Source organism: Grampus griseus (assembly GCF_964374135.1).
Source record: "Grampus griseus genome assembly, chromosome: 12".
Taxonomy (NCBI): domain Eukaryota; kingdom Metazoa; phylum Chordata; class Mammalia; order Artiodactyla; family Delphinidae; genus Grampus; species Grampus griseus.
In genome coordinates, this window is record NC_139006.1 from 28,958,730 (window position 1) to 28,980,516 (window position 21,787).

A 21,787-nucleotide genomic window follows, 5' to 3' on the forward strand; every position below is an offset into this window, starting at 1 on the left:
AGGCGGGGCAGGGCGGGGCAGGCAGAGGGACACAGAGGAGGGGAAGAAGGCTTTCTGCCTGAGTTTGGAACAAAGGGCCCTCCATTTTCATTTTGCCCTGGGCCCCGAAAATCATGAAGCTGGCCCTGGCTGAAGCGCGCCTCCAAGCCCATCACTGCTGCCGGAGTTGGGCGTGGGTCGCGCGTGGACACCCTCGGGGAACAGGGTCTGTGCACCTCCTAGACGATGATGCCTGCAGCTCAGAGACGACACATTCCTCTGGGTGCCCAGGGTCAGTCTGACCCCCATGAGATGCAGTGACTTCTGTCACCCAGTCCCCAACCTGACATGAATTTACGGTAAGCAGTATGTGCCCGTGACCGATTCCTGCACTGTCCATGGGCCCAACGGGATGAGGGGCAGGGCCAGGGCCACAGCCACCACTCTCTGGGGCCACGTGGCTCTGACTCAACCCACGGTCATCGGGTGAATAGGGCCTGAGGGTGTATGGATCCTCCACCGGCCGTGCAGGCGACAGTGCTCACTGCCGAGGTCTTCAGGGCAGACCGCTGCCCTGCTCCACGCAGGAAGCCCACCCAAGAGGGGCTGGCGACGGGCTCTAGGGAGGAGTCATGGACAAGCTCTAAGTGCCAACAGGGCAGGTCGAACAAACTCTGTTTCTGATTTCTCCTTCTCTCCCGACCACCACGCTGCCCATGTATCACCTCTGGGAAATCACAGCCCGAGCCCAGCTTAGCTTCAATCAACTTTATGGTTTGGCTCCGACATTCCGACACCTGGAAACCTGGAGGCCAACAATCACCCGAGACAGCGTGGCTGGATCCTGGGGGGCAGGGACTCATATGCTTCTTGAAACCTGAGGTGTGGGGTACACTCAGCCCCTCTAAGTGAGGTGTGGAGGGTGGGCGAAACCACTCCGTAAGGTACAGTACGTTTCCGTGGACTTAGCAATGTTACATCCATTTGGTTTGAAAGGTGCTAGATAACGGTGGTAACACAGAGTGACAGAGCCTGACGAGGGGCCGGCCAACTTCAATGAACAGAGCCACCTCCGTTGAGCGCTTCTGTATTTGTTAATACTGGCTCAACGTCCGGAGACTTGCTGCCCGGGAGAGAATCAAGGCGCCCCCTGGCGGAGGTCACATTCATTCACATTTACAAACAATACACACAAGATTTACTGTACGTATACAAGTTAGCTAAGTGCTTACTGAGATTTTGAAAGCTAAGTTTTAAAACGGCCCTACTTAGGCCTCTTGAAAGCTTTGGGAGAATCAGAAATAAAAGATTTATAAATATAATTTAAAATGTTCTACCTTAAATTCGAAGGGGATTTAGTTCACCTAGTTTGTAAGTGGGGCTATTTTTTAGGGGAATTTTAATCAGTACCACTGACTGTTATTAAAAGCCATGTAAGTTCTTTCCATGGGCAAAGGCCCCTTGACCATTTAAAAAAACACTCAAATGGAAAAGGGTTGCTCTCCTTTTTCGAAAGGGATGTTTGCCTCAGTCCTTTTTTCCTTCAAGACATTTTTTATGTCCTTAAATTTAGTATCAAATTAAAGTCGGTGACGAGCCTTTTCTTGATACCAACCTAATGAAAACATGGGGGCGGGGACAGAGGGAGACAGAGGGAGACGGCTTCTGTTGTCTTTCCCAGCTGACCCGTCTTCACAAACGCCAGGGGGACCACAAGGCCACTCAGAACACGCCAAGGTGTCCTGAGGGAAACCAAAATCGCATTGCACCCAAGCCCCTCCGTCCCCTGCATTCTCTCCACCTCTTACTCCAACTTCCACCAAATCCTGGTGTCAAATCCTACTACCGATCCCCATTCCCCAGAGGACAGGCCAGCATTACACAGCACTCACTCAATAAACGTGTGATTAATTTTAGTAAATCCGCTGGTAACTAAGGTGTCAACTATGTATAAATGCAAACAATGCCATTTCAGTTTTCTCACCTCCTGGGTATTTTTCTCTCACTTAACTCGATGAAAGAATTACTCTCTTGGAAGGTGTGCTGAAGCCTCCCACCTCACCAAGGCCAGAGAGCACAGTGTGACAGTAGCAGGATGACTGGCACCTTAAAAAGCTCCACGCATTAGAAGTAACCCCCAGAGGGACTTAACTGACTCCCGGCATAAGGCACAACTTACAAGAACAGACGAAATATTGTTCTTGTCCAGCACGGCTGGGATCATGTAAATAGCTGAAGATGTATCTTTGGAAAAAAAGGGAAATAAACCAAGCAAAATGAATAATAATAAAAAGAATGATCATACTTATAGAGTTTCAGATTTTATTTTCATAATTATATCCTATAGAAGCAATAACCTGCATTTCCATATCACATTTGATATTATTCATCAGAGCTGGAAATAAGAGGAATAAAGCAGTTTCCATACACAAATACCATACTCTGCATATGTACAAATAAATTCGATATATTACCTAGACTTTGTAGCCTGCTTCGCTTACAACACAACAGAACGCTGACGGCTGGATCCTGAGCACACCCATGCAGACAGACGCCCACTTTGGTAAAGTGATGACATGAGCTCTGGAGACACCTCTTCCTGCTGTGAACACCAGTTCCCCACTTCTGAGTGTCCCCTCAGGGTAAAGGCTTCTATGAGGGGAAAACGAGATGCTCCTCACTAGACACCACGCAGAACAGCCGTGACGTCAGAGACACCCACACGCCCCGCACACGAGTTCTGACATGAAGGCCAAGAAGGGGCTGGTGTGGAGGACGCCCCAGCTCAAGCCTCCTGTGCTGTGAGGCCCAGTCCCACAGCTGCTACAGGACCCTTCGACTCAGCCCTCATTTTTGTTTAATATGTAAGAAAAGAGAAATAAAAGCTTTTTTCCAAAGCCGTAATGGATAATATGGTCTACAGGAAACGGTCTAAAATACCTTTTAAGTGTTGCCGAATCTGTTGATAGGGATTGTTAAGTAGCTCAAATGCACATCAGCATAAGACTCCTGAAGTGTGACTGGATCTGGAGGGCACAGCAGGAGGACGGGGCCTCAGAACTCTTAACACGTCATTAACCACAAACGCCTAAACATGGCTTTACTGAGACCACCACTCAGTGTCTCCAAACAGTGACTGGAAGTGCGCAGAGCCACGCAGGCAACAGGGGGACTGGAGAGATTGCGTGGATTAGTGTTCTGCACCAGACTTCTGATAAGAGTCCATCCCACTGCCCAACCACTCCGGCACACGGGCCCCGAGAGGACGTTCCCCGAACCCGCCACAGAGCCCAGCGTGGCTGCGACCACTCATGATGACCCACCCCAGGATCCCAGGGAGGCCAGCAGATCCGAGCCCGGGAAGCCAGGCGGGCAGCGTCTCCTGCAGAGCGCACTGTGGTGTCTGGGCCTCTTTCCAGTCAGGGGACAGGGAGATGGCTCTGTGCACAGGGAGAGGAACGCCTCGAAAATGACCCGTCAGGAAAGACCCAGAAAGCACTAGACAGCGGCAGCCCAGCCCTTGAAACTCAGCCCCCGCCTTTCAGCCACATGCAGGAGGTTTACAGACAGCACCTCCTGAGTCAAGCTGCTGTCCTGTCACAGCCCTGGACGACGCAGAGGGAAGCCACGTATGCACCCCAGCCTGATGGAAACCACCACACTGTGCAAACTCAGGACAAAGGTCCTCATTAGTCCCAGTCGGTCAACAACCTGGTGGGTTCAGAGACCATCACTATGTGTTTCAGGTGGAAAAATACCCATATTCCAGAGACAACTGAAGACATTTACAGAATCACTGTAATGTGCCACCCTTCAAAATGTTCAAACTTACACATGAGACTTCAGATGCATCTTGTATTGAGATAAGTAACATTGTAAGGCTCAAAACAGCTTCCTGTCCCAATCTCGCCTCTGAAGATTGAACAATTTAAATGCCTCTGATTATCACGGGGGATAAATTTCCTTCTGAAGGCATAACAAATGTTTAAAATACTATTTTGTTTAACCAGTAAACATCACTTTTAACAGCAATTATTAAATAAAATGCAAAAAAAACTTCTCTAACAATAAATTACAAGAGCCCAAGAGAAAAGGCTATCTAAGACTATCTATGCCTATTACCTTTGTTTACAATAGATCTGTCTAGAATTTGGTTTGCCAATTTTAAAGTCAACTGTCCTAAAATGCGACAGTACATTTCTCTGTTAATGCCTGCTGGTGTCTGAGAAGAGCTCTTATCATGGAAAGAAAAAAATGCTTCACAGGCAGTGGGCAGGACGGGTGGTCCAGGAAATGGGAGCTAAGACTTTGTCTTTACCAGCATCAGAGCCAGGATGGCGTGAGGTCTGGCCGCGCCCCGGGCCGTGCGGCGACATCCGGGCCATGTGGGGTCTGTGAGGGGACAAGTGCCTAGCACAGCCCCCCTGCATACTCGTCCTCCTCGTCCTCAGCGGCGGGGGCGGCGTGGCCTTTGGGCGTGGCCTGCGGGGGGGCCGCCGCCTTCTTCTTGACTCCCCCTCCTGGGACCAGCAGGCTCAGGCCCAGCTTCGCGTACTGTCAACGACAAAGCACTGCTCAGACTGGACACTCAGGCCTGACCCGCGACGCCTCCCCGGAGTCACCTGTGAGACGAGCCTGCTCTCCGTCCCCAAAAACCCCGGATACCACTCAGACGGAAAGACCACCATAAAACCCAACGCTGCTCAGCCATCGGGGCTTGTGACCAGGGTGGGGCAGGGGCACGACAAGGAAAACCTCAATTCTACGGCACACTGAGGAATCAGATAACCGGACACACGAGCTGAGGGACGCTTCTGGTCCTTACGAAATAACCATCTGCTGAGTCAGTGTTGAAAACACAAACTTACAAAAGCTGATGCCAGAATTTACCTAGAAAAGCACTGGTTCCTCCAAGTACATCATTTTATTAAGAAAAAAACAAACTACCAAGGTCTTACACTGATCTGATACCATCACAAGACTAAAGCCACCAGACCAAATGCAATGAGCAGGCGCTCATGAATCTACTGAACAGGGAAACTGGGAAGAAGAGAAGCCTGATCACAGCGGGCGTCCCACTGTGGGGGGACAGGCCCCTCCCGACTCATCCACTTGTCACCACAGGCAGCAAGACGGGGGCCAGCTGCCCCACGTTTACAGATGAGTAAACTGAGCTTCAGACCGTCAGCCACCACCCTGCACCCCACAGCGGGTGCTCTCAGAAGTGGGATTCCAACAGGCCTGCCGACCCACAAAGGCCACGCACCATGGGCCCTGAGACCGTGAGCCTGAGAGAAACTCACTAACCCAGCACCCTGGAGGGAGGCCAGCAGACGGAGGAGGAGCGGGCGTCGCCCACGGCAAACCCCCCAGCAGCCGGCCAGCCAGGCAACGCGCACCCGTTGTGAGCCTCCTCTCTGAGCAGCAGCTCCAGGCGAACAGCAGAGGGAGAAACCTTACGAGCGCATGGGAGAGGGAGGGAGGGCCGAGAGGAGGCACTCACGTCATTGTCCATGTACTTGAACAGGGGCGAGTTGCAGACCTCGGCCACCTGGTCCTGGTCCTGCTGGTCGTAGCCCTCGAGCAGCTGCTCCAGGGCGGTGCAGTCCTCACTGCCGTTGAAGCCAGGGATGCTGCGGGGAGCACACGGCACGTCTGCGTCCGGCCCTCGGCGCACCCACCCACACCGGACGGCCGACAGCGGAGAACCCGGGGCCCCGGAGCCAGGGTGCCTGGCCTCAGGCTGCTCGGTTTAAACATGGCCAAGGAGAAAACCCCTTATAGCCTGACCTTCCTGTAACATACAACCTGAAGACTTTTCTTTCTCTTGTTATTTTTTTCTTAGATGGCAAATATCACAAAATCACTCAATTCCACGGAAGCCCCCAGGAGAAAAACACAGGAAAGAACACAACTCATAAAAATTCTGCTGCAGAAGCTGAAATTCTAGCCACGCACTCATATTGCTCTGAACTATATTAAAAACAAAAAAACAGAAAACAAAAACCCCGTTCCACAGCCAGGACTGCCTACCTAGGCAGTGAGCTGGGGCGGAGAAGCAGCCGTGCACTGGCAGGTCTTACCTGTAGCTCTCCCGGACGCAGCGCTCTGCGGCCACGTAGTCATTTCTGTGCAGATGCACTAAGACTTGGGCAATTGTTTTCTAAAACAAAAGAGGTGATTAGGCCAAGATCATATCCCTGCAGAAGTCAATTTCCTGACACCTGGAATTTGACTCGGTTTGCACCTGGAGAGACTCGTGAATTCTGCAGCCACCTCCACAGGACACTGGGGGGAGAACACCCCAGAACACTGCACCTCAAACTCCAATGCGCACACCCCACCCGGGGGTCTTGCTGGAGACGGTGGAGCTGGTGGTGGGGAAGCCTGAGAGTCCACTGCTCCTCACCGGCTCCCAGGTGGTCGTGGTCCCGCCAGTCTGAGGGCCACACTTGGAGAAACAAAGCCCCAGAACACAGCCACTGCACAATTTACAGAAAATTCCCTCTAAATGCTTATATAGGTTTCATTTTGAAAAGGGAACAAGAAGCAGGGGGCATAACTCTGCAATTCTACTTTGGAATTCTTCAAGAGATACGAGGAAAAGATAAATGAATGGAAACTTCATGTAACAGAAATAGACACTATTTATAAGCCAACAAAAGGACTGAGACCACAGACACAACTGATAAGATCTTATCGGCAAAAGAGCTCTTCACGAAGTATTTTTCAATCTTTTTTATATCTATTTTTTCAGACAACTTTTATTGATCTTTTGTCATCTCCGTTTTCAGATTAAGCCCATCTGCTTATTTTATTTATATAAAAGCCCATCCGGTATTTTATTTCAGACACTGCTTTTTCAGTTCTAAAATTCTCATTTAGTTCATTTATAGTTTCTATTAAAAAAATAAAAATCAGTCCTTTTGTCCATTATTTCGCCCATGTTCACCTCTGCCCCATGGAGCAGCTGTGACAGCTGCTTCCTGGTCCTGACCTGGTGACTCCAACATCCGGGTCCCCTCTGTGGTCCTTCCTCCTGACAACGGTCACACTTTCCTGACCCGTTCTATGTTGAGTCACCTGGGACTGCCCCCTGGACACTGCAGGGCCCTCCCACGATCTCAGGCTCAGGCTGCACGTTCTGTCTGCTTTCTGGGCAGTGGCTCTAGTCTTAGTTCAGCCACCTGCTCCGCTGCTCTGGGTGTGCCCTGCACACGCAGCTGGAGTGCCCCCCCCCACTCACAGCCACACACACGCACACGCGCGTGTACTGGGGGGGGCGGGGAGGGCCCACTTCCAGCCCTCCTCTCTGGGCTCTTCTCCTGGCTCTCTGAGCTCATCTTCCCAGCTCCTCCGACTGGGGCAGACAGTGTTTCATCCGCCTGCACCACCATCCCAGCTGCAACTCCACGACCAGGGCTCAGCTGCAGAGGAGCCGAGGGAGAAGGAGCAGGAGACGTGGGGCCTCTCCTCTGAGCCCCTCTGGTTAGACAGATGGGGCGGGGGGCCCTCGGGGAGGAAAGCCGCCCTGTGCTCCCTGCCCTCCAGCCCTCTTGGCTGCTCACTTTTCAGGGTCCGAGGGGCACAGCCTTCTGTTTTGCCTAGCAGTGTTAGCTGTGATCAGGAGAGAGGTGATAGTGGGCTTACTCCATCTTGGCCAAAAATAGAGGCCCATAAGGTATTATTTTAAAAATAAACAAACATTCAGGGAACCCGGTCTTAGGTACACAGTTACACCAATATGAAAAATGATCTAAGGAAAAGCCAAATATAAGCACTTTCAAAGCATACCTTATAACAAGTTGGATAATTCTCAATTTCCTTATAAATATTTTTTTCTTTCTGAATAGAGAGTGCCGCCTCATCAAACCTAAAGACAAAATAAGAAACGCAGAACAAGGCGGGTCTAAGTGATCCACAGCAGAGGTCCTATAATGTACTTGATGTTACAGGTTTTAGAGAAGTAAAGACCACATCAGGCACTGTAACGACTGCTCCATAACCCGTGTTTCCGTAAGCTCTGCTCACTCGGCTTGCCTTCTAAATGTCAGACTCGCCCTTCTAAGACACCAAGCAGACAGGGCGAAAGAACTCAAGGACAGGCCGCTTCATATGCGGAGTTTTAGGTCTGGTAAGGACCATCCATTAATGAGCACCCAGCAAGTCCAACAAACCGCTCTGTGAGCATCTGTGAGACGTGCCGGAGCCCAGCCCTGACTCAGTCACCGCGGATCCCTTTCCCTCACTGAAAGGCCGTGCAGACGCCCCAAGAGCACTGGCTCCCAGGAACCAGGACCCCCACCGGGCCCTCACACGCCCACCGCGGCCTTCATGACCCCGACAGCTCCTGGGGCCAGAACGCGCAGCAGGGGAGAGTAGACAGGGAGAGGCGAAACAAGGTCCTTCTTGCCACTTTGACCCTCAACAGTCTTCTTCCATCTACTCTCACATATTTTCCTTTGCAGAATTTTATTAATAAGGGAGATTGTTTACTAAGCTTAAGTTGAAGTAAAACACAAAAGGAAAATCCATAGGATTCTAGGTTTCTGGGGTCCGGCTATTTGTGCCATAGGTCCTAAGTGTGAAGGAGAAAAAATCAGTACCCTGTCGAACGACGCTATTTGGCTGTCGTAACCTGTCAATTTTCCTGGGTGAGCACTTAGGGCATCTTGTCACTTAGCTCATACGGATACTTGTCCTTGAGAGGCATCACCACCCACCCAGACAACAGAACAAGACAACTGCCCCCTCCCAAGTTGCTGAGTCAGGGCTTAGCCAACAAGAGCACAACGCACGATACATTTTGGGATGACACTTTAGAGAAGCGGCAGATCTTTCAAAATTTAATCCAACGTGCTGCTGTCTTGTAGCCTGGTGTGCCCATGGTTACACCAAAAGATTAACAAGCCTGTCCCTGTGGCCAGAAGGTCACAGGGACACAGGAGCACAGCTCTATGACACGTACCTGCGCCCTCGCACCAGCAGCCTGGAGGCCTTTCCTAGTAATTCAACTGCCTGTCGTAAGCGCTCTTCATTCTGCAGGAATCCAAGAGAAGGGAGTGTTGGCTGCTTCAATGTAGGAATCTTTTTCTTCCCCTAACAATTTCTGATAAAAAAGTAATGGCACTGGGGACTTCCCTGGTGGTCCAGTGGTAAAGAATCTGCCTTACAATGCAGGGGACGTAGGTTCGAACCCTGGTCAGGGAACTAAGATCCCACAAGCCGTGGAGCAACTAAGCCCACACGCCACAACTACAGAGCCCACACGCCCTGGAGACCGCACGCCACAACGAGAGAGAGAAAGCCCATGTGCCACAACGAAGAGCCCGCACCGCCACGAAAGATCCTGCACACCACAACTAAGACTTGATGCAGCCAAAAATAAATAAAATAAATAATAAATAAATCTTAAAAAAAAAAGGTAATAGCACTGGATCGGGGGGTGGGGTGGGGGTGGGAATTCCTCCAAAGCTGCTAAGCCATCTCACTACTAACAGAAGAAAACAAGAGTTCAGCTGTGAGCACAGAAAAGTTTTCAAAGCAGCCACTGCATTTCTCTGTTTTCCTATATATCATGAACATAAAATTCTATATACTCAAAGAAAAAAAAATTCAAACTTACTTCAAACACATTAGCTGTCTGCTGATATAACTGCACAGCCTTTTCTGGATCCACGTTTTCTATAAGCCTGAATTAGACAAGAAAATCTGACTTACATGAGAAATAGAAAACTTGTTTTACAAAGGACTTTATTAAAACAAAAAGACTTCCACGCAGAGACCTGTGTCCACACACTCACTTTCCAGCCCGCTCCAAGGCCATGGCTGCTGTGTCCGGGGTGCCGTTCTCCAGGTACATCATGCTAGCTTTCTCAATCAGCTGAACAGCCTCCGGGAGTTTCTGCATCTCCTTTAGGCAAACAATACAGCATGGACCAGTAAGTGCAATAACTTAAATACAGAATTAACAATCTGAAATTCAAGAAAGCAAAGGACCCAAAACATAATACAATAATAAACATATTGAAAATGAAATGCGTTCACATGGTCACTCTCTCCATCAAGCTTCATTCTGCTAAACCAAAAACGCATCAGTTGATTTCTGCAGAGTTCATCCCTTCACAGAGTTTCAGGGAAACTACACACACAGCAGAAACCAAAATACTTGCTCTTCACAGTTTTCTAAGCATTTACAATTCCTGGAATACTTATGAGCTCCTACTACATACAAGGCCTGTGCCAAAGGCTGCAAACTGGCAGCCCAAGGGCTGTGTGTCATTTCCGAGGATGGCTTGCTTCAACCCTCCATATCTTAAAGTCAGATACTTTCACAGGAGGTCTGTTCTGTGGCTTCGCATTTTAAACATGTCATAGGCTACGGCATCTGCAGGCTTGCGCCCCACATGGCACTGGCGAGTGGGGCTGTGCAGCAGCCGGCCTCCTCCAGGGGCGTGTTTCTCCCCACTTCCTGCACACCCAGGCCGGCCTCCTCCATCTCAGCAAGCCCTGCGTTCACCTGCGCTTGCAGCCCTCTTACTCTGAGCGCCATCAACAGAGTAACCCTACGTATCTTATTAGTAAACTCCAAGTCTCAGCATCATGTGCTCCTTATGTCTAATATCTCCAATTCAAAACTTTTTTTAAAAACTGAAGAAAAATCATGTAAAAGCTAGATGTAAAGATTTTAGGTATTATCTATTTAGGGTTGACATACTGTATCTCCGTGCTGACCTTGCACAGGTTGTTTTCAAGTCTGTCCTTCACTAAGTTAACAAATTCTTTAGGATACAAAACTTGCTGGTCTTGTTCTTATGGGAACTTCAAACTGTAACTCATTTTACCTATAGAGCAGCTGTGACACAACGGTACTGACCTTCAGCATCATGCCGGCTTGTTCATAAGCTCTGCAGAGAGAATATAAGTTCTCAGATGAGATCTTGATGAGATGGGGGAAGAGAAGCTTTCTACCACAGACATGAGAAGCTTCATCAATTAAAACTGGCTCAGACAACACATACTTACTTTAGGCTCTCATTACAACACAACGTAATTTTTCTTCCTTTTATTTACGTGGGCAATAATGCCTTGGAAACAACAGACATCTGAGGTAAAGGGATTTCACTTTGCAGATGCAAAGTTAAGTAAAGGTCAGAGAGGTTAAATGACTTTCTACTGTACTTGACAAACCTAAATCCAAGTTTTGAAACAAGTAAGTGTTTTTCTCCACAAAAGCAAAAGAAAGCTTCCTGCTTCTCTCCACAGGCACCATTAACTATTAAAAAAGAGGGAAAAAAAGAGATTCTAACTCGTTTTTTCATAGGTTATTGAACAAAACGGTCCTAAAAATATGATGGTGATTTAACTTAAACACTGAATTATCTTAGGAGTGACTTCATTTTTAAGGTTCAGGTGAAGACTGAAACAAATGGAAATGACTATTTTATTTAAATCAATACAAATTAATTCACTATTTCTGAATTTATAACTTAGGAAAAATTTACTGACCTAAGAAAAAGCAACATTTAAAACATAATAATCTACAAATACATGAACACATGGAGAATATTTACTTACTTGGCAGCATGAAAAAGACTGAATAGATGTAACAAAGTCAAAATTAAGGAAAAAAAAGCAAATCAATAGTTTCTAAAGATCTACTATTTAAAAAACAAGGTTAACTAAATCACTGTCCCAGTTTGTTTGAAAAGACGAACCCTACAAATCAGGAAAAGAAGAAAAATTTATCACCTGTAGCTGTCTCCTAAAAACTATGTAATTCACAAAAACACTGACAAAACACATCGATTTTTAAGCTACTTCCATGATGCATTAACTTGAAGTTTTACTAAAATGCAAGGTTATTATATCCATAATCTGCAAGTGAGGTAAAATAAACATTTTTTAGTTGATAAGATTATAAAATACCTCAGGAAAATTTGTTTTAAACTACTTAAAAATTTTATTTCAAATATCAGAGGAAAACTACATTTTTAAAATATTTATAGAGCAGTTAACATGTCTCTAATACCCGCGCCACTTCTTCATTCTTCAGCACCTGTCTCTATATCTCCCTCACTTCATCCCAAGTAAAACCATCATGAAGCAAATCCAGAAACAACAGAAATAAACTCTCAAACGCAGCTCTGCAAAGCAGTGTGGACCTTATGACCAAGTCTCTATAAATGCACTTTCAGAGTTTAGACATGCAGTATTTTTCTAAGTGGCTTCTAATTTAATAGCACTGTACTCCACATGCAGCAAATTTATAACAATCTCTAAAGGCTGAAAAGATACGCCCTGTTATTCTCGTGGGCGACAGCTTCTCTCAGGCAGGCGTCTTTTGCTTGTTCAAACTGTTTGGCATTTTTAAAAGCAACAGCTGAAAGAGAGAAAAAATATATAGACTGTCTATTTCCATCATTTAAAGAAACCTCAAATAAATCCTTACCAAAATGTGCATGACATGTGAAGTATCAGAAAATAAACTTAACACTTATTTTAATCAAATACTTAGGAAATTTCATAAAACTATAAATACTACTTTTTTCTAAGCCATTTTCTTACAACTTTTTTGATTATCAATAACTTACAAGTATTTTCAAAAGGTTTTTTTTTTCTTAATTGTACACTATTGGCAATAAATCAGTACTCCTTCCACTCAAGCCCAAGTCTTTCTAACACCACCATCTAAGCTTGGGAAACTAAGACGGCATCAGTCAAACCAACACACCCAAACTACAGGCACTGTCACTAAAACAGCACCTTACCTCACCAGCTTTACATTTAATAATAGAAACAGTGCTTTAGTTATGGCTTATTCTATCTTTTAAATTATTCTGAAACTGAAGTCTAATAAACACACTCAATATTTTTATAATAAATCTTCCTTTTTGGCACAATCTTTAAATACGATCTTACAGACTTTGGAAAACTTACAAAGTGTTGCTTACAAATAAATGAAAAGGATACTGCTTTAAGAAAACATTGTTTGTTAAAAACACACTCTTAGGGCTTCCCTGGTGGCGCAGTGGTTGAGAGTCCGCCTGCCGATGCAGGGGACACAGGTTCGTGCCCTGGTCCGGGAAGATCCCACATGCCACGGAGCAGCTAGGCCCGTGAGCCATGGCCGCTGAGCCTCTGCGTCCGGAGCCTGTGCTCCGCAATGGGAGAGGCTACAACAGTGAGAGGCCCGCGTACCACAAAAAACAAAACAAAACAAAACAAAAAAACCACCCACACTCTTAAAATTACATTTAACAAAATGTAGAAAATAAACAAATGACAAACTATTTTCATCCCTGCATTTCTACATTTTTCTCTTTGAAAAATTTACTGATGAAATGTATCTTGCATAACCCCTTAACGAAAATAAACAAAAGATGTTTTCATGGGAAAATCTGACTTGAAATATTCATTTCTGAAAGCAGCTCATGGTCACAGATACATACATAACAACTCTGTGTTAAATTTCCCTCATGGAGGATACTTGCAAAATGTTGTGCCCTCCAGTTAAAGGTGTTCTTGTACAAGGTGTCCATAAAATCCATGTAAAATTTGAACTTCTAATAATTTTCTTTCTAAATATGAGGTACAGTAATTTCCATAATGCAACAGAGAATTTACTCAAGACTTAAATAAAAGCGCTAAAGATTAATTTGTTGTCATTTCTTTTATTATCTAGAAAATACATCCTACATTATGCTTATTAGTTTCAATTTACTGACTTCTTTCTTCTTGGTGACATACTAGAACTAAAGTTTGCCAAAAGCACATTTCCTAGGTGATTTCTACAAATGTGATCAGGGCTACTGCTGAAACACACAGTAAAATGTGTCCAGGGTATTTCAAAATCGTATTATGCTTTATAACCAAAATAATCACGGATATGTTGAAAACTATCATTCCATAACTTAAAATGCTAAATTTTTAACAAATTCCCTTTCTGTTGCAAATTTCAGGTTGTTTTTATCTCATATGCAGATAAAGGCAATAAAACATGCATATGAGCTTAACTCTTCATGAACACATATCAGTGCATCTCCACAGGAGGGTCATCAAGAGCGAGAGCCAAACACGCTCCGTGCGCATGCGGAAGATAAGCCTAAGGTTTTAAAAAGCCAACGAGAAAAATCTTTATTCAGTAATAGGTAGTAAAAAATATGACCGAACTCCCAGAAGTAGTATCAACTGAGTGAAGTTCAAGAACATATGAACGATGTTAAAAGCCTGCAGGGGCACCCGCCGTGCCATCTGCACTCGTGGGAGAGGGAGAGGCGGCTGGGTCTACAGCTCAGAACTGGACATCTGAAAACAGGAAGTGGAAAAGCGCAGGGTTTAACAATGCAAATACTGTATAGGAAGCATTAAGAGTGAGAACTATGCCGAGATGAAGTTACCAGCCTGCTTCAAGATTACACACTGCAGGGACAGGGCTACAGTCAAACGTACCTGCTTTTCCATACTCAGAAGCGGCACTGTCATAATCTGGCTTCCATTTTAAAAAACCAGTTTTCAGGCTAAAATGAAAGAGAGACACATTTAACAGAAGTTACCAACCACACTCCTAAGTCAGAACCCTGCTTATAAGGATCTTGTAGGTCATTAAAAAGGGAGGGGGGGACCATCAGGTACACAGTCCCCATCTCGCCCACCTCCATCCAAACTTACTGACAATTACAAACAACCTCACCACTTTCCCTCCCACTGTCATAGACATGGTTTCCCCCTTTTGAAATGTCTGTATAGCATCCAAGGGGAGTGGAGGTTCTCAAGGCCTGATCCCCAGATGAGCAGCATCACGCAGAAGTGCGCTAGAAATGTATGAAGTGCTGAGCGCCAGCCCAGCCCTGCTGAACCAGGACCCCGGGAGTGGCAGCAGCAGCAATCCAGGGTGTAACAAGCCCTGAGACGCACAGAAGCTTGAGGTAGGCTGAAGCACAGCAATAAGCAGGTGGACTCGTGAGACTGCAGCTCAGGAAAGGCCGGAGATTACCAGAATCATCAGCACCTGTCACACCCGTGAAGACCCGCAGGGAGACTGGAGAGAGAGGCCAGAAAGACTACAGAACCAAACACTCAGAGAGACACAGGGAATCAGCAAAAAAGACTGCAGTTAACCACCAGTGAACAGGAAGGACAACCAGAGACAGGATGACGGGAAAGCACGACAAACTGCTTTCCAGGATCCCAGGATCACACGGCATCTTAGACACCGCACCAAAGGACAATCAATTGAGTCCCTATCTAATTTGCCCTTTCTGAAACTCTTTTTAAAATTTTATGATAATTTCACATTGTCAAACTTGGGTGTGCATAAGAACCGCTAAATAAACACCATCTTAAATTCTACATTTGAATTCAGTTAGTGAAAGCCTGCTTACATGTAACAATGTTACCTTCCAAAGAATCAGGGAAGCCCCAGAGCCTGCAGAAGTACACCTTTCATTTTGTTCCTTTTAATTTTCTGCCAATTAAATTTATTTAACATTTGTGTTTGTCTAATACTGTTATAAGATTCAAATTTGTAAACAGTTCTCAAGCTTACCAAAAACATTATTGTTCGGAAAAATAAAATCCTTAAATTGCAACCTGTCTACTCTAATCCACCAACTGAGGAAGTGCTGCAATAAAGCAAAATTCTAATCCACCACCTCTACCCCAAAGCCCTCATTATATTCTGTATCTTAACATAATTTTTAAAAACCCCACCAAAAACAAGATACAATCTCTCAATTGTCTTATGTGCTACATACACATGGGAAAAACTAAAGATTTTTAAATACAGTTGGGCCTGGAAGCCGCCCAACGCGCCGGGAAGCACCGGCATCCCAACTGCCGACGCGGAGAGCCGTGCCCGCGACAACGGCGGCGCCCCCACGGCCCCAGGCAAGACGACTTCTGACGTCCGACGGCAGCGCTTCCGGGGCGCGGCGACCCCACCACGCCCGCCCGGCCCGGCCCCCCCCCGCCCCAGCACCCCCCACCCGGTGCTGACTCAGACCGGCCTCGGAGGGGCCCGGTCCAGGCGCCTACCCAGGGCAGCGCTGGGCCTCTCACTCACCATTTCTCTGCTTTGGCCAGGTGCTCCAGCCCCTCGTTTATCTTCTGAGCCGCCATCTCCGCGGCGCGGCCCTGACGTGAAGGCCGAGAGCCCGCCGAATGGACGTGGGAACGCCGAAGAGGAGGCCGGTACTGCGCCGCAGCCGCGCTACCAGGGCCCGTAAGGCTCAAACCTAGTGCAGCGAAGCGGCCCAGGAGCCGCGCAGGCGCCGCACAGGCAGATGTTGCGCAGGCGCAGAGCGCCCGGGCTGGCCTCAAGCGTGGCCCAGTGCGCAGGCGCAGTGGGTAGTAAAGGGGTTCGCGATTCCATTCGCCAGTGGAACGCAGTTTTGTTGAGCACGTTTTATGTATCAGGCGCTGTTCTAACCACTGGCAGGTCGGCAGGGAGTGCGACAGACCGAACCCTAGCTCCGATAATTCGATAACTGTTCACCTTCAACAGAACTCCCGCCTTTTGCCGTCCCTCTACCCCTATTCACCCGTCCCTCTTTACCCAGCGTGGGTTCCGTGCTCCATCACTTTAGCTTCCCATCTGCGTGTCCTCGAAACACCCCGGGTTCTCTGTGCCTCTTTTCTCCTTGTTTGGGGAAACCGCAGCTCTCCACCGACTCCGGAACTGCTCAGAGCAGGTGAAGGGGGCTGGAGGAAAACAAAGCAGCTGCTGACATGACTCGTTACTCGAATTAATGCTCACAGACATCCAGGAGGCCTCTGTGCTGCTGAGCGACTGTACATTTTCCCGGTCAGATAACGCACCCACTCGCTGGGATGGCTGTCCACACCCACTTCCCTTCAGAACTCCAACACAATCTCCCTGCCTCCCCGCCTGACTGCCGACTCTTCCTGTTTAATAGAAAATAGCAATTAAAAGAGACCTTCCTTTCGGGCCCACCACCCTGTCTCCCAATCTACCTGCATCTTTTGCAGATGTGCTGCGCTTCCTCTGGTGTCTGGGTGAAGTGGCCTCGGCCCTTCCCCGTCCATCCTCACGTCCTTTAGGCTCTTGGGTACAGTCATACCCCGGCAGGAGGCCTCCCGTCGTCCTGTCCTCTGGCCACAGCAATCCTAGAGGGGCCAGTGGAAGCTGGGCCTCAGCTCCTGGGACCAAGTCCACTCCACTTCTGCCCATTTTATTGGTCAAAGCAAGTCGCAAGGCAAGACCAGATTCAAGAGGTGGGGACACAGGAGCTGTGAAATGTGGTGGCCATGACTGCCTGTCCACCGCCGCTCTGGGGTGACTGGGGAAGTACAGGAGGACCGTCTCTGATGTCTTTGTCCAGAAACAGAAAACCTTACGTCTTTGAGTGAAATCACACTTAACTAAACACCCAATGTGGTCAACCTGTAAAACCAAAGGGTGAAAGGGTGCAGAGTTCTTCTAAAGGATTTACACTCAGAGTCTGTAGCCTCCTCCTCGTTGGCCCTTGTTCACACATTCCTTTATTAATATTTCCTGTAACTACTCTGAATGGGCTCTGTTCCTACACACGCAGGACACAGTGGTGAGCGTGGAACCAGATGTGCCTTCTGGTGCCCATCTCCTTATGGGACTCCCATGTCACCTGAAACGTCTATTCAATGAATTTGTATGCTTTTCTCCTGTTAATCTGTCATTGTCTGTTTCATGTTCAGACCCAGCCAGGGATGCTAAGAGGGTTGAGGCTTAAAATAGAGCTTGCTACCCCAAATGGCTCTCCAGGGGTGGGCTGCCATCTGGGAGAGTTCTCAGCGTCCCCAGACTCCTTGCAACCACAAACTTGCCCCACCCCAGTCTGGTCTGATGCCTGGAAGCAAGATTCCTAGACCCACCTCCCTCTGCTGATGTTCAATGAAATGAAGGGTCTTTGTCGTCACTTGGGGAAAGAGTTTGGTTGATGAACTCTGGCTGTTTCAGCCCACAGATCATAACTGGGGAAACACAGGAGCTCCTATATCAAGTTGTGTGTTTTGTTTAATTCCTAGTACGTTTGCAGTGTTATCGTTTACTGTTTTGTTGTTTCCAAGTATACTGCTACTTTATAGATGAGATACACTTCTGAGATTGGCCCAAGAGTATAACCATAAGTCATAAAATCATTTCTCTAGGAAAATATATTCTGAGCTACAAAAAAAAACCCAACCTTGCAACGAAACGTTTAGAACAAATCCTATTATAATTTGATGGGTCCGTCTCCTTGTAATAGGATTTTAGAAAATTATCCCTGGCTTTTTGGGGGAGAAGATGATAGATGCCATTATGATCTATATATATTTTTTCTTTGTAAAGTCTTAGTGATAAAAAAATCATCTCTAGGTCTCTGTGAGATTGATGTAGAGAATGACTTCTCCAGACAGGTGCAGTGTGTGCTCAGAAGTCTAAAGACTCACACATAACCTATCAGAATGTGAGCTCCCTGTGCTCCCCAGATCTGCTTCTCCTCACCCACGCTGGTTGATAGCGACTCAGCCTGCTTGCTGCCCAAACACGTGTGAGGACACCGAGGAGGCTCAGAGAAGCTAAGAAACTTGCCTGATGCCTCACAGCCAATCAGTGGGAGCCCAGAGCCATTTGACTCCAAAGTCTACACTTGAGCCACTATAATGGACTGAAAAATCTTCTCTGTTTCGTAGTAAAGTTGACCCTTGAACAACGTGGTGGTTAGGGGTCCCAGCCCCGCCAGGCAGTCAAAACTCCACATGAAACATTTGACTCCCCCAGAACTCAACCACTAATAACTCACTGTTGACTGGAGGCGTTACCGGTAACATAAACTGTTGATTAACACATATTTTGTATGTTGTATGTACTATATATTCTATTCTTACAATAAAATGAGCTAGAGAAAAGAAAATATTATTAAGAAAATCATAAGGAAGAGAAAACACACTTACAGTACTGTGCTGTACTTATTGACGTCATAACTTTACATGGTCTGTTCACAAGATGAATCATCAGTACCTACATCAAAATTGTCTCGTGATACAAAACACTGTAGGTGTTATATGTATTACTAACACTAGACGTCAAAGATTAAAAGATAATGTGAAAAGTAAATTCATATTTATTTACAGGTGTAATGATTCAGGCATTGATAACAAAGAAGCAGCAATGTGATTGCTTTATGGTCACCTAGTGTCATCCATACGGTTGCCTCTTGGTAGCCCAGCCTATATACTCATGAGTGAATCAATATATAAAAATTTTATGGCACACAGTATTATGGCATATTCATAATACAGTATTGGACACACTGTTACACTTTTTAAAAAACACTTATCTGTTGATGATAGGCTGATAGGCAGTTCCTCCAATTACAAGAGAGAGAGTTCTACCGTACAGTAATGTAATTTTCTGAAAGTAAAGTTATGAAGCAGTTAGAAAACGAACGTTATTAATTTTATATTACATATCAGTCACCTTATGCTTATGTAAGGAGAGACCAGTGTCTACATATATCTTATGCATTCATGACATACCTTTTAATTTTTTTCGATATTTCTCAGCTTTGTGGTTCATCTGTGTGTTTTTCAAATTGTTGACAATCCCCCCCAATTTTCCAATATATTTACTAAAAAACCCGCATATAAGCGGACCCACACAGTTCAAACCAGTGTTGTTCAAGGGGTCAACTGTAGTTTAATAAACAACTCACACATTACCCCCACTAAGGTGCATGGACCAATTATAGATTTCCAAATGTTTTTAAAGAAAAACATCACAGTGCACTTTACTACGTATGGTACTTATTTGAAATTTCACTAATAATTTAAAAGTTGGGGTTGAGAGTTTATTACGTGTGACCGAAGTGAGCTGCCAGGTGACTGTTCCTCCCACGTGTGGCGCTGGGGCTCCGGAGCCCGGGGCCGGTGGGCTCTGCGTCCTGCAGTTCCCCTTGAAAGCGCCAGGGGGCACCACCTGCATGTACTTTTATAGCCACCAGGCATCCAAACAAGAGTGGTGATGACTTTGGATAACAGTCAGGTTCGGTTTTGCTTTCATACTGTACTTTCCACATGACAGCGATGCCCTTCACTATTTTGTTGGCAAGTTAAACAGTGCCGCCCAAGGGCTCCGAGTGCAGTAGAGCTGGAAAGGTCTGCAGCATTGATGTTCAACAGCACGTGTGTTTCACATGAACTTGAACCAACACAATCGTCTTGATGAGCATCACTTTTAAGAGGACAGAGATATATGTATAGCTGATTCACTTTGTTATAAAGCAGAAACTAACACACCATTGTAAAGCAATTATACTCCAATAAAGATGTTAAAAAAAAAAAAGACAGAGAAAAAGATGTAGAACGTTGCTCGTTCTCTTTGAATGAAAGATAAAACCAGCCTACTGACTTGGCTTGGAGGAGTCCTACTCTGTATTTTGTTGCACTGCTTGGAGATGACCTATTCCACCCTGCAAATGGTCTCTTTTTAAAACCATATCCCATAGGTGTATTTGTAAAGAGAGCTTTAGCCTCACATTGTAATAATTTAATTCTCTTGCAAGGAGAATATATTCACGTGGTTATATTTTGTGCAAACGACAATTAGGAAACTTGAAATAATACAACTTAAAATATTAAGAACGCTTGACTCTTTTCTATGAAGTTTTAAAAAATAACATGCATCTTCCAAACAAAAAATTCCTCCAGAAGTGCACAATTTGAAGCTATCGGGAAGAAGCAGGTGTGACCTGGGTTTATCTTGTTCACTCTTTAGGCATTTACTCAGCAAATCTTTGTGGAGTGGGTTCTCCATGCCAGGCACTGCTCCAGGCTGTACCCCACCCCCGGGGATGGACGGGAACGGTGAGGGAGTAGGAGGCAGGCAGGAAACACGCTAAATAAACCAGTGTAGACGGGATGCTAGATGGATCCCTGCTTCGGGGAAAATAAGAGGAGCGGCTGGGACAGTGGGTGGTGAGGGTGGGCGCAGTTACCTCCCTGGGCAGGTGACCGTAGGTGACTGTTGAGTAAAGACCTGCCCGAATGAAGGCCTGAGCCAGGGTCTGTCTGGCCCAGGAGCACTGCTGATAAAGTGCGGCAGCATGTTGGTGACGCCGGGGTGCCTGGCCCCTTCCAGGAGCACAAGGAACCACTGAACCAACACACCTTCCTGAGTCAAGATCTGTCTGGAATCAGGCAAAGTTTGAAGTATGCTTGAAAATCTTCAGGAAAACATCTCTCACTTAAATATAACTTCCTTCTGCTTGTGTGATTAGAAATTAATACATGTTAATAGAGAAGCTTAGAAAGTACTCATAGTCTATGTATGATAGGAAGTTTACTCAAATGTGAAAATTTCAAGCCCACAATGGCACTGGGATTGCAACAGCATCTGTAAGACCCTTCTTCTCGAGATTCTCGGTAGCTGAGGAGATAGAATAACAGCAGTATGGTAAGGCACATGCTAGAAAAAGAGAAAAGATCCAGAGAGGGACCGTGGCCATGTCAATCCCCCAAGCTCCCCCGCCAGCTCCCCGGGCCTGCCTTTCCCCATCTGTCCGCTGAGCGGCGCTCCTGGCCTGCAGCTCCTCCCGGGAGGCCAGGAAGCAGGAAGACCACGGATGAGCAAGGATTCAGTACTGCTAGAATGTGAAGGGTCCTCCCAGATTCGGAAAAAGGAAGAAAACCCCCACCCTTCCCAACCCCCAATGAAATCAGAGATGAAAGAAGATGGTTTTAGCCTGGCAAATAAGAAAATAAACAAGTGCTTGAGTGGCTAAGTTTTTCCTTTTAAATTTGTTTTTGCAAAGGGTTTTTCTTCCCTGAA

General features: G+C 46.4%; 1 protein-coding gene across 1 annotated transcript; it reads right to left on the reverse strand.

The window, feature by feature from the left end:
* Window positions 1–2,293: 2,293 nt before the first annotated feature.
* Window positions 2,294–16,172, reverse strand: NAPG (NSF attachment protein gamma). The gene is made up of 12 exons (XM_082668178.1): window positions 16,043–16,172; window positions 14,431–14,498; window positions 12,277–12,361; window positions 11,557–11,574; window positions 10,856–10,886; window positions 9,783–9,892; window positions 9,605–9,671; window positions 8,948–9,018; window positions 7,774–7,852; window positions 6,063–6,142; window positions 5,483–5,612; window positions 2,294–4,533 (listed from the first exon to the last, which is right to left on the reverse strand). Exons 1-12 carry the CDS (start codon window positions 16,096–16,098, stop codon window positions 4,390–4,392), a joined length of 939 nt encoding a protein of 312 aa, XP_082524304.1. The 5' UTR covers window positions 16,099–16,172; the 3' UTR covers window positions 2,294–4,389.
* Between the last annotated feature and the right edge of the window lie 5,615 nt (window positions 16,173–21,787).

Bases quoted from the DNA above. Each gene is read 5' to 3' on its own strand.
- NAPG (XM_082668178.1), bottom strand. From the start codon at position 16,098: ATGGCGGCTCAGAAGATAAACGAGGGGCTGGAGCACCTGGCCAAAGCA. The intron at 6,143-7,773 runs GTATGCTTTGAA...CTTTTGTTTTAG, and splicing joins ATTATCCAACTTGTTATAAG to AAAACAATTGCCCAAGTCTT. The intron at 5,613-6,062 runs GTAAGACCTGCC...TGCTCCCCGCAG, and splicing joins TGCGTCCGGGAGAGCTACAG to CATCCCTGGCTTCAACGGCA.